A 14423-nucleotide genomic window follows, 5' to 3' on the forward strand; every position below is an offset into this window, starting at 1 on the left:
TTGGCTCGAGACACGATGATTGGGAGAAGAATAGATACTACGAATGTGTTCGGCGTAACGCTGCTGCGCTTCTGTCGCGCGCTGTTGTTCTAGCTGCAGTAGTAGTTCGAAATGGGCGCAATGAGCTTCTTGAATAGCATCATTGATGTCGTGGTGGTGGCTATGGGAGTTACATTGAATAGTAAGCTACAGCACTTTGAGCTATCGTCGCCATGTGCGTTGTTCAAGACTAGGGTATGTAGAGTGGCTGAGGGCGATGTAACGAGATGCCGTTCGTCAATCGGTGTATACGCATGCAAGCTGTGCGACAAACCACGTGCGTTTACTCCTAGCTGTCATGTATGCTACATTAACACACCAGAAATAGACACGCATACCCATGTCAAGAAAGCCAAGGAACAAGAGCTAGTATCGAAAGTATGCTATTCGAAAACGTGGGGTATAATGTTTGAACAATTGCTTCTTCATCGTGCTCTTCCACCCTTTCTAATGGATAACTGCAAAGAACCAAGCTCCATCCCATAAAAACCATAATGCATCATCAATCTTCCCAAGCTTGATAATGGCTGAGAGCGAATATAATCGTACACAAAGTACCGTCCCATACAAAATGACTTTCGCGGTTGATCGTCTTGTTCGTTGGAATGAAGCAGTAACATACTAAACTGAAAAGGTGATTAGGAAAAAAAAAAGAAACTGCTCAAGGCGCCGAACGTACAGAAATCGTACATATTACAATAGGTACAACAAGATGTCAGGCCACCGAGTGCGGCCGCTGTCTCAAACTCGGCTTTGACGAATGAAGCAGTTGCAAACGCCGTATCGTGCGCCTCAGAGGAGTAACTATTCGTAACAAAGAAATCAATCGTCAGTATATGCCAGAATCAGAAAGGCAGCGATCAGGGATGTAAAAGGAAAGCTGCTGGTAGAGCTGGGTTTGGCATGGTCTTGGATGGAGCAGGCTCGGAAGCTTCATTCGCACCATCATCTTCACTGGCCTTCGGAGTAGCGACTGCTTCCTTTTCTGACTCTTCCATCTCTTGTTGTTCACGAGCTTCGCGCTCGGCATAAATTTTTTGCTTCTGCGCTTGTGCAGTTGCTAGAGTGTCAATGTAGGTCCGGAATTTCACAATTTCCCTGAGAAGGTATTGCGATTTGCGCTCCCAGTTGGCCATGGCCTTCTGAGCATTGGGGTGTCGAGGCGAAAACTGATATTGTGTCTTAGTCATGATCATGGAAAAGCGGGAAGGCGATACTTACGGCAATGAGCAATGGCGCTCTGAGTTCGTTGTGGTGAGCGAGCTCGTTCTCGATGTTCTTAACATAGTCGGTAAGAGCTCTAAGCTGATCCACTTCCATCAGGGTACTAGCCATCATGCTTGATGCTGGTGGGCTCCAATCCGATAAGATGACCTTGTCTCCGGGAAGTCTGGGCTTTGGTGTGCCGGTGGCATGGTCCATCGAACTACGAAGGGAGCTTGTGACACTCGGACGGGGCATATGGCCTTGCACTGATGGCGCACTGTCTTGACGGATCAGAGCTGGGTTAATGACATTCTCACCCCAACCGTACTCCATGCTGCTGACACCACCCATGAGAGGTTCTTTGGACAGACGAGCCGACCAGTAGTTGACAGTGCACACAAACTCTCGACAAATGTCAGGCGTTCCAACTTGGAAAAGATGAACTGCTCCTGTAGGGAGTGAAAGCGCGAATACGTGAGGCCTTGTTTTCGAGTATCCTGGAGGAGGTAGCGCGCTGGCGATAGTCTGGCGGAGTGGGAAGCTGTCCAAAGCTTCCGCATTGTCCATCCAGTTGCCACCTCCTACAACACCACCAGCAGATGGTCGTAGCTTGCTCTTCTGCCTAACAGATTTGGAGTTCATGCTGAAAGAGAATAAACGCATACAGCCTTTCTCGACAACAGCGAAGCATTCATTCCACGCTCGATCCTTTGCCTTCCTATCCACTGAATCAAGATGTCGCTTGTGCTTGAGGATACCTTCCTTGGCCCAGGGTGCTCCAACAAGCTCGAGTGTCTCGTCTTCTAACAACGGAGCCACGCGGGAGAATTCTTCATCGCTAGCAATAGTCATGCCCTCTTCGCGGATGATGGCTTGACTAAGAGCATTGGCAAAGCCGATAGCCTGTTGATAGTCGCCATGCGCAAAGTGTGAGCCCAGTGAGTCCACCGACATGGAAGTACCGGTCTTGCCGTACGAATAACGACTCCAAGAGCTGGATCCGGCGGGGCTCCATACTGATCCGTCGTCCAGACTGGTTCGGCTAGATGCCACGGTGGATGAAGGATACAATCTTTGCTTTGAGCGGTTCTTAGAGGCCCATCGACTACCCACATTGCGGAAATCGTTTTGGGATCGACCACGGTAGCTTGTGTTGTCGGACGGTGCTTTGCTCAACACACTGGGAGTGCGACGGAGCATGTTGCTGACGGAGAGGTTGTTGGACGAAGGCTGGTGATGAACAACAGGTTCGGAAGACCCATGGAGGGGCAAGCGTTGTTTACGAATAGAATCGTAGAACTCTTTGAGCACCGTCTCGACCTGGAACTCCCATCCTCGCATAGGACCATTGTATGGCGAGTTGACAAGTGTGTTAGACTCGGATACTGCAGAGTCAAAGGAAAGTAGACCTTCTGAGCCACTTCTAGCAGGAGGTCGGATGGAGAGACGACTGCGGGTTTTCCTAGCCTCCGGAGGCTCCTCCACGTCCGCAGAGAATGTAGTAGCGTCAGCACCCGGCGAGCTGGGTTCTGACTTCTCATTCCATGGCAGGGATGGTCTTCGAAAGTGAGTGGAATGTGGCCTTAGCGTCTCTTCTCCTGCAGCCTTGACTGAATCTTGACAGACGCGAGTGACTGTAGGGAGTGTGTTACGGACAAATTGGCTTCGTGTCATTCTCGACTCGATATCAGCCAAGTGCAAATCTGTGTTGAGCAGCAGGATGGAATAGCAAATAGTATGCACGACATCTGTTGTAGGTCAGCTGAGTGTTTCTTCATAGTAAAGTGAGCTACTTACCGACTGCCTTGAAGCCATGGCTGCTGTTGCATTCACACCAGCGCTCTGAAAGACTCATAAGAATGCGGTCAACCTGCTGAGTCTCGGCCTTGAGAATGATTTTGCCACAAAGGTCACGCATAGCAGCCAAGACGTTCATGCCTGTCCAGTCAAAGAGGTCCATAAAGGCCTTTCGCATGCGCGTGCTGGACAAGCTGACATCGCCCAACAAGGTAGCCGCTTGGGCCTTCAGACTAGAGGAATCATCGCCGCTGTAAATCTGGAATGCACGTTCACGCTCTGCATCAGTGGGCTCGCTGTGCATCGATCGGTCTTCGACAACAGCGGGCATGGTGTCGGAATCGCGACTTTCAACCTGCACTATGGGCAGACTGGTAGCAGAGAGGAAGACGTCATTAGGTGAGGTTGGGGTATTGGCGTCTGGCGAGACCTTGTCGAGTGACTGCTGAGATGATCGCGCACCTTCTAAGGGCAACTTGAGGTCTTCGGTAGTATCGATGAGTGCGTCGGGTAGTGTGGTATCAAGCCACACGCGCTTCGCAGCTGGGCTCTTCTTGTCAGTTCGGTGCACCCTGTCAGTTGATTCGGTAATGACCCAGCCTTCGTCCTCAACTTCTGAAGCGGACTGCGATGCTGACCCACGTCTACAAATAGGGTCGTCATGAGGAGACAGGAGCTCGGCCCGATGGTCGCCACTGGGCTTGCGATTGCTTTTTGCTTCAGATTGTCTGAGTAACGAGGAAGTGGGTCCTGTGCTCGGTCTCTTTTCCTCGGTACCGCTGTAATCGCCTGTTGGCGTTGCGCGACCACTGCGATCCTCGTTGCAGCTGCTGCTATCCGCAAGGAAAGTGTCCTCCTGCTGAGTCGGAGTGGGAGATTTCGCGTGCTTCAATTTCAACTTCAGCTTGGGACTTCCTGTGCTGGTCATTTCAGAAGCTCTTAACTGCTCTCCTCGAGATGCAGGAGGTGTCTGATCGTCCCCACGTGAAGTTGACTTGATGGCGCGGACTGTTGCATCCTTGTGTGGTTTATAGTTTGGTGAGAATCCATTCGTAGAAGCGTCACCCGACTGCTCATCCCGCGCTTCTAGTGTTCTGTCACCAGTGCGCCCTGCGTCATTGAGGTAGGGGTTCATAACTTGTCGCAGACTACTAACTCCGGGGCTGGGTTGTGGGGGTAGTACCGGCTTGGCTGGCTGAATAAACTCGAGAGCCGTGACGGGGGGTTTCGTGCTTTCAGAAATAGACTTCTTTCGACGCCGGAAGAAGGATGATGGTTTTTTGCCAAGCGTTGGTGGTTGTAGTGCTTGTGCGTCCCCTTGAGCAGGGTTGGCAGTCTGGGGGGCTTTTGGCAGCGATTTTATCTGGGAAGCAATATGACTGCCATTGCTCGGTGTTGTACGCGGTCGTGCGGCAGAGTACATGGAGTTGACATCGGCCGGTTGGGGCTTACTGGAGACAGGGGCTGAATTTTCTTGTGACGAGTTAGGGCCAGCTGAGGCAGCAGACAGTTGTGGTGTAGACTTGGAAGAGCCTCCACCAAACACTCGGCGAAAGAAGCCAGGCTTTGGCGCTGCTGGAGCCTGGGGAGGGAACAGTGGACTTCGTGAACCCACGGATGGCGATGGAGCAGAAGGATCGTGCCATGACGGTACAGGAGGCAGTTCTCGCAAGGTGCTGGCATTGACAAACTCTTGGGCCTGGGCCCTCATGCTTGGTCCTGGCTGGCTCTTGTTCTTTCGCAAAGTTCTGTAGCTCGTGTTGGAGCGGACACTGCCTCTACGGCCCGGCCGAGGTGCCTGTGGTGCGGCGTACGATGGCTGAGGGGGGAAAGCGAGGGGTGATTGCGGTGGCTCCTGGACCCTTCGAGGGCCGGCGGGAATGGTGGGCTCGGGGGCCGCATCGTATTCATCTGGGTAGTTTTGATAGGCGACCCTGCCTCGATCTAGGACAGACTCGACTCGCATGGGTGAAATTCTCCCTCGGTCGCTTGCATTGCTATGATCAAAACTGGCCGAACGCTTCCCAAAACCAAGACGCTGGTTTCCCAAGATGCCGGACTGGCCAAAGTCGATGCTTGAGGAGCCGCTGCCCATGCTGCCCTTCTTGTTGTTGCCCCGCAGATGGCCGGCCTGTTGGAGCTGGCCATACTGGGTGGCTTGCTGCCTCGCTGTGTACATGTCCCGCGTGCTTCCCTTGCGGCGGACTGGAGTGCCGATGTTGTTGCTGCTGTTGCTTCGCCGGGCGCGCGAGTGGTGGGCTGTGTATCGAGCGTGGTCGTCGGGGTTCAGGTCGTAGTCGGAGGAGCGCGACGACGTGTACGTGTGGCCGCGATGGCGGGCACCGGGCGGGCGGTACGAGTTGTCGCGAAGGAAGAAGTCGTCGTCGGCATAGCTCGAGTACTGCGGGCCTGAGCTCCCGAACAGATTGCCGGTCGCGAACTGGTCGAGCGAGAGCAGCATATTGTCGACGACCGAGTCTCTCACATTGCCGCCCTCGGCGAAGGAAAGATCGTGCGAGTCGCGCAGCGGATCGTGCTTGGGGTGGTCGTTGTTGAAGGCGTCTACGGGTGTGGCATCGTCGAAGAAGGTCTCGTGCTTGGGCTGGTCGGTGTTGAGTGCTCGCATGGACCCGGTTGGTCTGTAGGTTGTGTGGGAGCCAGTGGGCGTGGATGGGCGGCCATGGTGGTGCGGGTAGTCGGCCATGGCGGGCTGCGGGCTATGCGAATGAATGTCTGCGTCGAGGACCTTCCCACACTTGGGCACAGGAGCATTCTCCGCCGAGCCCAGATGTTGCCGTGACAGAAGATTGCACCGACAGGTGACGATGCAGGTCAATGGCGCGATGCTGCGTGGGCGCCCCGTTCCTCGTTCCTGGGAAGCCAGCGGCTTGCGGCACAAGATGCTAGGGGTGGAGCAAGGCGTCTTGCAGTCGCATGACACGCGCAGAGGAACGTCGGTCTAAACTAACTTTACGAGAGAGCGGCGGGGGCTTCAGGGGTTCCAAACCGCGATGTTGGTGGTGTTGCAGGACGAGGCCGAAAAGAGCCACGCGCGAGCACTACGCAGGATCGTCACTCGAAGCCTCGAACCCCAGGGGTAGTCGGATGGGAGAGAGTCGGACGCGGTCGCGCGGTCGCAAGACGCGTGCAGAGTCCAAGCAAGCGCTGCTGGCCCCAATGCAGGAGAGAGAGGCAGCTAGCAACTTTTGAGATGGAGGTGCACAAGATCCAAACCTTGTCCCTCGCACCCCTGCACGCCCACGACCGACACAACCAACATGGTCGCGACTACGAGTCAAAATGTCTTGGACCCCCCCGAGCCCTGACCAGCTCCCACCACGCCTGCGAGCGACACTGACTTGCAAACAATATCCACGACTGGTGTTTCGCGTCACCAAGTACAGAGGTACCCATTGCCGGGGGCCTGCAGCAGGGCCTGAGACAACGGGTCGCGCCTCCTGCGGGCAATCCACAAACTCCGCTTTCCTGCATGCTTTGGCTCTTTTGCCCGCCAAGCTGGTGGAGAAAAGCATCGTGCTTTCGCCCAACGGCACAAGTCTACACCGTGGAACCCCTGAGGGACAACTCATCACAACCACAGACACGTTGTATACTAGGCTTCGCTAAGCGGTACACATCTCCGAGCCTGCACATGTGCCCTGCAAAACTCCCGCACACAGGGAACATCCTTTCACAACCCGCAAACGTCTTACAAGCTGTAGTATAGACCTTCTGCTCCTGGCCAGCTGCTCCGCTCACTTAAGATGAATTTCATATCTTGAGTAATCCACACGCATACTTTCTTTGTCGCGCCGGCTATATGTTTACGCTGCATCATTCCAATGTACCAAGACCGGACCGGCATACTGAACCAACCATCAGTCGTGTATCGCGCTTGCTCGCTTTATCATGCACCATTCGTCACATCCAATAGCCCCTGTTATCGCACCTCTTGTTCTTCTTCACAGCTAAACTTACCGCACTGCGGCCAAATGCTTTTAGGAAGGCCCGGCGAGAAACCATGTCCGTTCGCGATAGCCGAAACTTTATACCCTCCACGATCGCGTTTGGTGGCCGCGCCACAACTCAACAGGAGTAGCATAGCATCGAGTGTTGATTTCCCAAATCAGCACATGCTCTGCATGCAGTTCATACAGATATATCTACGCCTGCATACGTACTTTCACATGTCCAACTTCTGGGTGCGTCTTCTGGCGTGAACCCTATCCTTGGCACGTTAGAATTGGGAACGGCAAGCGAGCAACCGCGCCACCCTTCTTCCAAATACTGGTGCAACAAATACCCCACTAGCACGCATCTTAGTAGTTCCTTGCACGTGAATATCACTCGCTATCCTCGAGGTCAATCTCGAAACCCTTTTTACCCGCGGCTGCTACCCCACACATACCTCGCGATAAGAACAACGTCCAACGCAATTCGACTGGGTCCTGAAACGCAATGTCTAACAGGGGTCTTGTCTAATCTGCATCTGCATCGACCTTCTTGATACACTATGATGTCGTACCTGAACCTTACGCTACCGCCGGGTCTCGTTCCGTGCCGTCAATCCATCAGCCCTAGCTCGCAAGCAAACCTTACACAGGTACCGAGACGACACAAATGAACAATTGGTGGTTGCCTTCCGGGGGAAAGTTCAACGTTCCCACATACTTTAGTATTCTAGACCCTGCCACGTATTTTGGCTTTTGTATAGCCTTTGACAAATTGTAACAAAGTGGCAAACCGAGAAGACGATCCGATTGAGTGAATCAGTTTGAAATATTGGCAACATGTGCTTTGAGGGCGTCGTAGTTCCCAGCTGATCGATCATACGCCCTGAGATACGTTGCTTGTAAGATACAAAAGACCCAGCAGGGTTCATACCTTTCCGAACATGGTATTCGGGAAGACCAAATCTGTAGGAAGCTTCTTGCCCTCCGAGCTTCGTTATGCCAGAGTTCCAGACCAACGCTGCATTTAGGAAAGACTCAACCTTCCACCAGGCCAACGACTATAATCTTGGTTCTTGCAGTCGGCTCGCTGTATCATATGAACATGCATCTTCGCAGGCGGGCGTAAAACTTGGCAATTTCAGAAAAATCGAAGAGAGAACCAGTCACAATGCAGTAGTTCATATCGTGTTGTACAAATATCTTGGTACTGTCCTTCATACGCCTTGTGCGACATTCAGGTCAGTCGCAAAAAGAAGGCCTCGAGATCCAAAAACATACAACAGCGGGGATTCGCTAGTGGTCACCCACCTAACTACTAATCCGCCGGTATCTTGCTTAAATAGGGCTGAGCGAACGGGAAGCCTTGCTCTCAAGATCCTATGGTCGTATGTAGAAGAACCGGTAGGTTGTGGTGCTCTTATCAGCAGCGGCAACCCTATACCCATCTCTCACTCTGTCCGATCTTGCGCTGACCACTGTAAATCCGAAGTCGAAAACGACGGAAAGGCAAAAGGTGGGATGATCATGTTGCCTGCCCCAACCTCAGCACCACCAAACATTTTCTCGACGTCATTCTGCATAATAGTCAGTAAGGGTAGTACAGTGGGAGAGGATGTCACATACCCAATCGATGTCATTGATGGCATCCAAAGCATTACCGAATGTTGGCCTCCCAGCCATTCCATCACCTCTGTAAATAGCCGAGTTGGGACTGTCGGCATCGCTTCCACCTTGCTGTGCAGCACCGGGCACCAAAGAGCAATTGGTGGGTGTGATACCACCGAAAGGAGACATGGGTACAGACGCTGGCATACCAAAGGTACCCCAATCCGAAAGCGGTATGGCACCAGGGAATGTGTTGAGCCCGGCTGCTAATGTGGATCCAGCCGGTGGGCTTTGCGGTCGTGGTGGCGGCGTGCAGTTTTGCGTAACCATGTTTCTGTTCAATGGATGTGAGAGAGGACCAAGAGTGCTCAGGTTCGATTGCGTGCTTCCACTGCGCTCTCTATCTTCCCTCTGCACTCGTTGTCTAGGCTCTGAGCACGGTTGTGGCATGTTGGACGGGACTCGGACTCTTTTCAGGTTTGAGTACTTTCTCGTTTTTCCGATGAGTTCTTCCAGAATCATTCTTGTCTTCTTGACATTTGGGATGCCTGATGGTAGTTTGAACGAGTAGTCTAGACACCTCCAGATACGCTGTTCCATGGCGGGCTCTGGATTTGCTATATAGATCTCGTTCACGAGGAGGAGCGCGCAGTGGTGTTGGTGGAGGGCCCCGACGATCCATGACCAGGAGGATAGGACGGGGTGCAGCTCGACTGCCATTCCATGTTCTAAGATCATGGTTGCTGCGCTCATGGTCAGCTGTCGTAGGCGCTCCGGCATCCTGCTGCGGGCAGAAGTGATATACTGCTGTAAGACCGAGATATAGAGGCGATTCGAAACGATACCATATAGTTCTGACGCCAAAACATGTAATGGCTCTGAGCGGTTCAGCATGGGGACATACTTCTTTTCCATAGCAGACTGAAAAGATTGAACACGTGACAGAATGGAGGTGATTGTGATTTCGCGTTTCCCGTCGGCACGCTTACGATCGAGTTTTGGTCGCTCACTCCAAAGAAAACGATGCATCTCGTACGCTTCAAATCGCATACGACAAATCGTCATGTCGGTAAAGTGTTTGCGATCTTTACTGACGTCTACGCTGCTGTCACCATGCTCGGCACGGTCGAGATCAATGTCATCGATGTTCAGTGGGAAGCGGGTATCATAATCCTCGAGCCGAATCTGTGGACGAGGGCCAACAGCTTCGCATGTCCGGAGATCCAAGAAACAGATTTGATACCACAAGAGGCGCCGTACTTGAATCTCGACCGGCGAGGAACTGTACGCTGTTGGATCCCGGTGCAAACCCATGCACTCGGCTAAGCGGATAAGTGATCCGGTGAGCGCAGAGTGTGAGCGGGATACTTCGTTGCGACAAAGGGGGATCTGTAAACCAATGTAAGCTTAGTCTTGCAGATTTGAGCGGCAAAAGCTAGGATGTAATACTTAGATCTCTCTGGGAATTTGCAGACTTACAAGGTACATCACAAATGCTTGGAGGGTCTCCAATTTCGTAGTGCGGAGGAAGTTGGCTTTAGCAAGTGCTTTTTCGGTTCCTTCACGGAAGCTGTCTACCATTGTTCGTTTTTCCATGCCAAACTTGACGCGCACCTCATCCTCAGTCATGGAGACGACTGAGCTTAATAATGCTGCAAAGAGCACGGCTTGGAAAGATGAACGAGGCTCCGTGCCCATGTTGACTCTGATCCAGAAGTTCTGATACTGTCGCTCGAATGAAGGGCGATGCACTGTTCGGGCTACAATATGAACAAAGTTCCAATAGTGAGCGAGCAACTCGTCAACCACCATTCGTGAGGGCAGATGAGCCTCAAGATATGTTTGATTGATTGTCGATGTCAACATGAAATTTGAAGACGGGGCAACATAATCCTGTGTAGGTGCTAACCAATCTGCAGGATCCTCTCCGGTACTAATCTGAGGAGGGTATTCTGAGTCTGGCAGCTCATTAAGTGCCCGAGTAAGCTAGTGCAGCTCTGTCAGTATAGGTGTACATGTCAAACAAATGTGAACTCACTTCATCGGAAAATCTTGGGCGCACAAGTCCTCCGATGCGTTCTGTGATTCTGATTCGGCCCATGCGAAAGCCCAGATCGTCTATATCTTCATTAAGGTTGACATCGTCGTCGGGCTCATAGTAAGTAGCATCTTCGGTAACGAGATGCGTCGGTCGCAAATTTTGAGTCTCCTCATCGTCTTCTTTGTCACTAGACTGCTCTTGGCCAGGCAGTGCGCTGACCCTGGAAAAATCAGAAGGGCTTCGAGTATTCGCCTCCGTTTTGCGTGCGACATCTTCTTCGAGGCTCCTCTCCAAACGGCCCATCTGCTCCTTCACCTCAGCGAGCTTTGCCTGGGCGTTTGAGTCAAGCCCGGAGGCGATGAAGACGCATTGACGTGCGTTCTTGGTGCAGTGTGCACACGGATGACACTTGTCACATTTTAGTTTCCGACGCCTACATTCGAGGCAAGAAGTAATGAGCCGGTTGCGACGACGAACGCGCGGCGGCGGCTGATGAGTCGTCTTATCGGCAACAACTGGTGGAGAAGGTTGAGAACCATTTTGGCTCGCCAACGATGGGCTGGACATGTCTGAGGTGTTGTTACAGCCCAGTGGTGGAAGGATCGGTTCCTTACGGACGTAAGATCCCAGACTCGTACAGCTTGTGCAGCAATTAGCGAGACGGAAGGTATCAAGCAGGGCGCATCATACGTTAGTAATGGTTGGTTGTCTGTTCCTTACCTTTTCGACAGCTAGATGATAGTGCAGGTGGAACTTGATATGAGACCTAGCTAGGAATCGGGATTGCTGGATGCTGCAGGTACCTAGGACCCAGACTGTCCAGCAGCTGCGGACAATGTCAAATCTCTAGAGAATCGTGCGTTTGGAAGTTTTCCTCCTCCCTGAATCACAGATGCTTGGACGACTGTTTCGTGGTGACTGTGTTGGCAGCTTTGTTGCGACCTAGTAAGACCGTCAGCCCCACCTTGGCTCTTGGTGAAGCACTGACTATGGCTGATTAGTCTATGTCAGCGTCATTGGCTCAGTCCCATGTCCCACCAAACTCAATCTACCTTGGTTGCAAAGACGAGGCTGTGGGCATGACAGTGGAAGCTTCCACGTGGCTTGTAGTCTCCAGGCGTTTATCAGGTATGCACGGAGACTATGGGTTATATATCTCTGAACCAACGCCTGCGATGCAAAAGCCGACCATTATGAGATCTGGCCCAATGGTATCCCTCAACACTACACAGAGAGTCGCGCATCAAACCAAGGAGATGGTGTTGTCCTCCAACCAAAGACTACGTATAACGTTGACCGTATGTGCGACGTTCCTGGAGCCAGTGAGGCTAATGCAGTCGACTGGATCCAAGTCTCGCTACTAAGTACCTACCAAGGTCAATCAAGCACGAAATCTATCATAACATGGGTAACTGGTAGGCTCGGAATCAAGCAAGGAGCGATACTGCGCCTGACCAGTTCGTCTCATCTGTTTCCAGATGCGGGGGACAAAGAGCATACAAGCTCGACGCGAACGCGTAACGCCTGGTCACGTTTTCAAAGGACGCGACCCGCGACAGGCCTAAAGACAATGATCCACTGATCGTTGCCGCCGCGATCTCTCTAACGCACGTCCTCACCGCTTCCATAACAAACACCTTTTCCTGCCGCCTTTTGCAGAATCCCCACCACGCACGCCTCTCGACTCCCAAATCCATCACATTACCCAAATCACTCGTGCCACCTGCGGTTGTTTCCAATCAATTACCCCCCGACTCCAAGATGTCTGTCGTTTCGCTCCTCGGTGTCGAGGTTAAGAACAACCCCGCGCGCTTTGACGAGCCATACGAGTTTGAGATCACCTTCGAGTGTCTTGAGCAACTACAGAAGGGCAAGTGCGCCCGAATGTGCATATCCGCCACTGTCACTAACAAATTCCAGACCTCGAGTGGAAGTTGACCTACGTTGGCTCCGCGACCTCGTAAGACCACTCCTGTATCCCCTTATGAACACGTCTGATCAACATACCGCAGAAACGAGTACGACCAAGAACTCGACTCTGTCCTCGTCGGTCCTCTCCCGGTTGGCGTCAACAAGTTCCAATTCAAGGCCGACCCTCCCAACCTGTCGCGCATTCCCAACAGCGAGATCATCGGTGTCACAGTCATTCTGCTCAGCTGCAGCTATGATGAGCGCGAGTTCGTGCGTGTCGGATACTATGTGAACAACGAGTACACAGACGAGGCGCTGGCACTCGACCCGCCTACCAAGCCCGTCATCGAGAAGGTGCAGAGGCAGATTCTTGCAGAGAAGCCACGAGTCACGCGCTTTGCCATCAAGTGGTATGATCAAGCACAGACAGCTACGTTCCTTTGGCAGTACTAACCTTGGTAGGGACTCCGACGAGTCTGCACCCCCTGAGTTCCCCCCTGAGCAGCCAGAGGCCGACCTCACCGCAGACGGAGACCAATACGGTATCGAGGAAGAAGAGGAGGAAGAGGAAGAGGGTGAGGGTGCTGCCGCTGAGGGCGAGGATGCTGCCATGGCAGGCGCCGAGGACACTGCAGGCCCCGCCAACGACGAGGATGCCGAGTCTGAGGCCGGCAGCGAGGAGATTGACATTGAAGATTCAGAAGACGATGAGGAGGAGGAGGGCGAGGAGGGCGGCGACGATGACATGGAGATGGATGAGGGTGAGGCAGGCGCCGCCAACGGTGACAAGCCAGCCCAACAACAGCCCGGAGGTGCCCCGCAGCAACAGTCTGGTGCGGACGTGATGGTCCACTAGATGTGCTTCTATCCTTGTTGCTTGCATACTTCATCATTGCGGATGCCTCGAGCAGTAAGCGATCTGCGCCGCCTTGTGGTTTCATTCCAGATATGTATACAGTAGCTGCAGTGTCGCTCTGTCAACACGACTTTGTCTTCGTCTTACCACGAAGGAGTTGAATTACGAATACCCTGTTGAATTTGTAGCACATCATACGTGACAAACTGCGTGCTATGACAGAAACCTTGTTAATTAGGCTTGGATGGCTAGAACGTATGCAGCCGCGCAAGCCATTGCTGCATTTCGTCTCCGTCCTCCCCTGGTGGATCCGCCGTCAGATCCGAAATTGTTACGACAGGCGTGCGCGACCGAAAGTGGTGGTTCGGAGCAACGTCAACGTCACTGCACAGCCTCGAAGTGAATGGCACAGTAACGTGAGCTCGGCGGCTGGTTTCCGAGACTTGTCGAAACATTTATAGTAGCTGTCAACGACAGGCGGGTAAAGGATGACATTGTTAACAAATGCCGGTCACCACCTCGAGGGACCATCCACTCCTTGTTCTTGTGACCTTGGAAGCGCACATGTATGCAAGCTGGAGAGCTCACTCGGGCCTCAACGTCAAATAACGCACCTTTCACTACCCATATTCCTAAGACTGCCGCGATTACTTGAGCGTCTGTTTCAGTAGCAAACAGCCTGCTCAGCCGTTTCGAATCTCCCCTGAACCTATTCTTTTCCGCCTGCGCCACTCCTCAACCGCTCACTGCCGCCGCCTCCGCTACTTGTACCGCTGCCTCTGGCGACATACTTGAACCATATACGACTACGAGGGATCGACGGCTTTCTCGTATACGATACCCGACAGATCGCAAGGGTTGTCGGCGAGTTCGCATTTAGCGACGGCGATTCAGGGACATACCCCACCAAGTTAAGGTACGTGGTACGCTCATTTCCTGCTCCACGCGTCACTCGGCATGCATGGCGGCCTCGATGACTGCTTCGCGGAACGGTCCTTGGAACCAGGCGGCAACC

At 52.9% G+C, this 14423-nt stretch overlaps 3 protein-coding genes across 3 annotated transcripts; 1 reads left to right on the forward strand and 2 right to left on the reverse strand.

Moving 5' to 3' along the window:
- Positions 1-899: 899 nt before the first annotated feature.
- Positions 900-5746, reverse strand: GT037_000626 (sec7 domain-containing protein; the record flags this gene model as incomplete). The annotated part of the gene is made up of 3 exons (XM_038925673.1): positions 900-1208; positions 1261-2993; positions 3043-5746. The coding sequence occupies 3 exons, from the start codon at positions 5744-5746 to the stop codon at positions 900-902; spliced, it is 4746 nt and encodes a 1581-aa protein (XP_038791529.1).
- A 2697-nt stretch (positions 5747-8443) lies between these two features.
- On the reverse strand, positions 8444-11208 carry GT037_000627 (fungal specific transcription factor domain containing protein; the record flags this gene model as incomplete). The annotated part of the gene is made up of 4 exons (XM_038925674.1): positions 8444-8569; positions 8619-9989; positions 10080-10586; positions 10639-11208. The coding sequence occupies 4 exons, from the start codon at positions 11206-11208 to the stop codon at positions 8444-8446; spliced, it is 2574 nt and encodes an 857-aa protein (XP_038791530.1).
- Positions 11209-12402: 1194 nt separating this feature from the next.
- GT037_000628 (histone deposition protein asf1) lies at positions 12403-13408 on the forward strand (the record flags this gene model as incomplete). Its single annotated transcript, XM_038925675.1, has 4 exons — positions 12403-12515; positions 12562-12615; positions 12654-12962; positions 13015-13408. The coding sequence occupies 4 exons, from the start codon at positions 12403-12405 to the stop codon at positions 13406-13408; spliced, it is 870 nt and encodes a 289-aa protein (XP_038791531.1).
- Positions 13409-14423: the final 1015 nt, after the last annotated feature.

The sequence above is a fragment of the Alternaria burnsii genome, assembly GCF_013036055.1.
Source record: "Alternaria burnsii strain CBS107.38 chromosome Unknown 705, whole genome shotgun sequence".
Taxonomy (NCBI): Eukaryota; Fungi; Ascomycota; class Dothideomycetes; order Pleosporales; family Pleosporaceae; genus Alternaria; species Alternaria burnsii.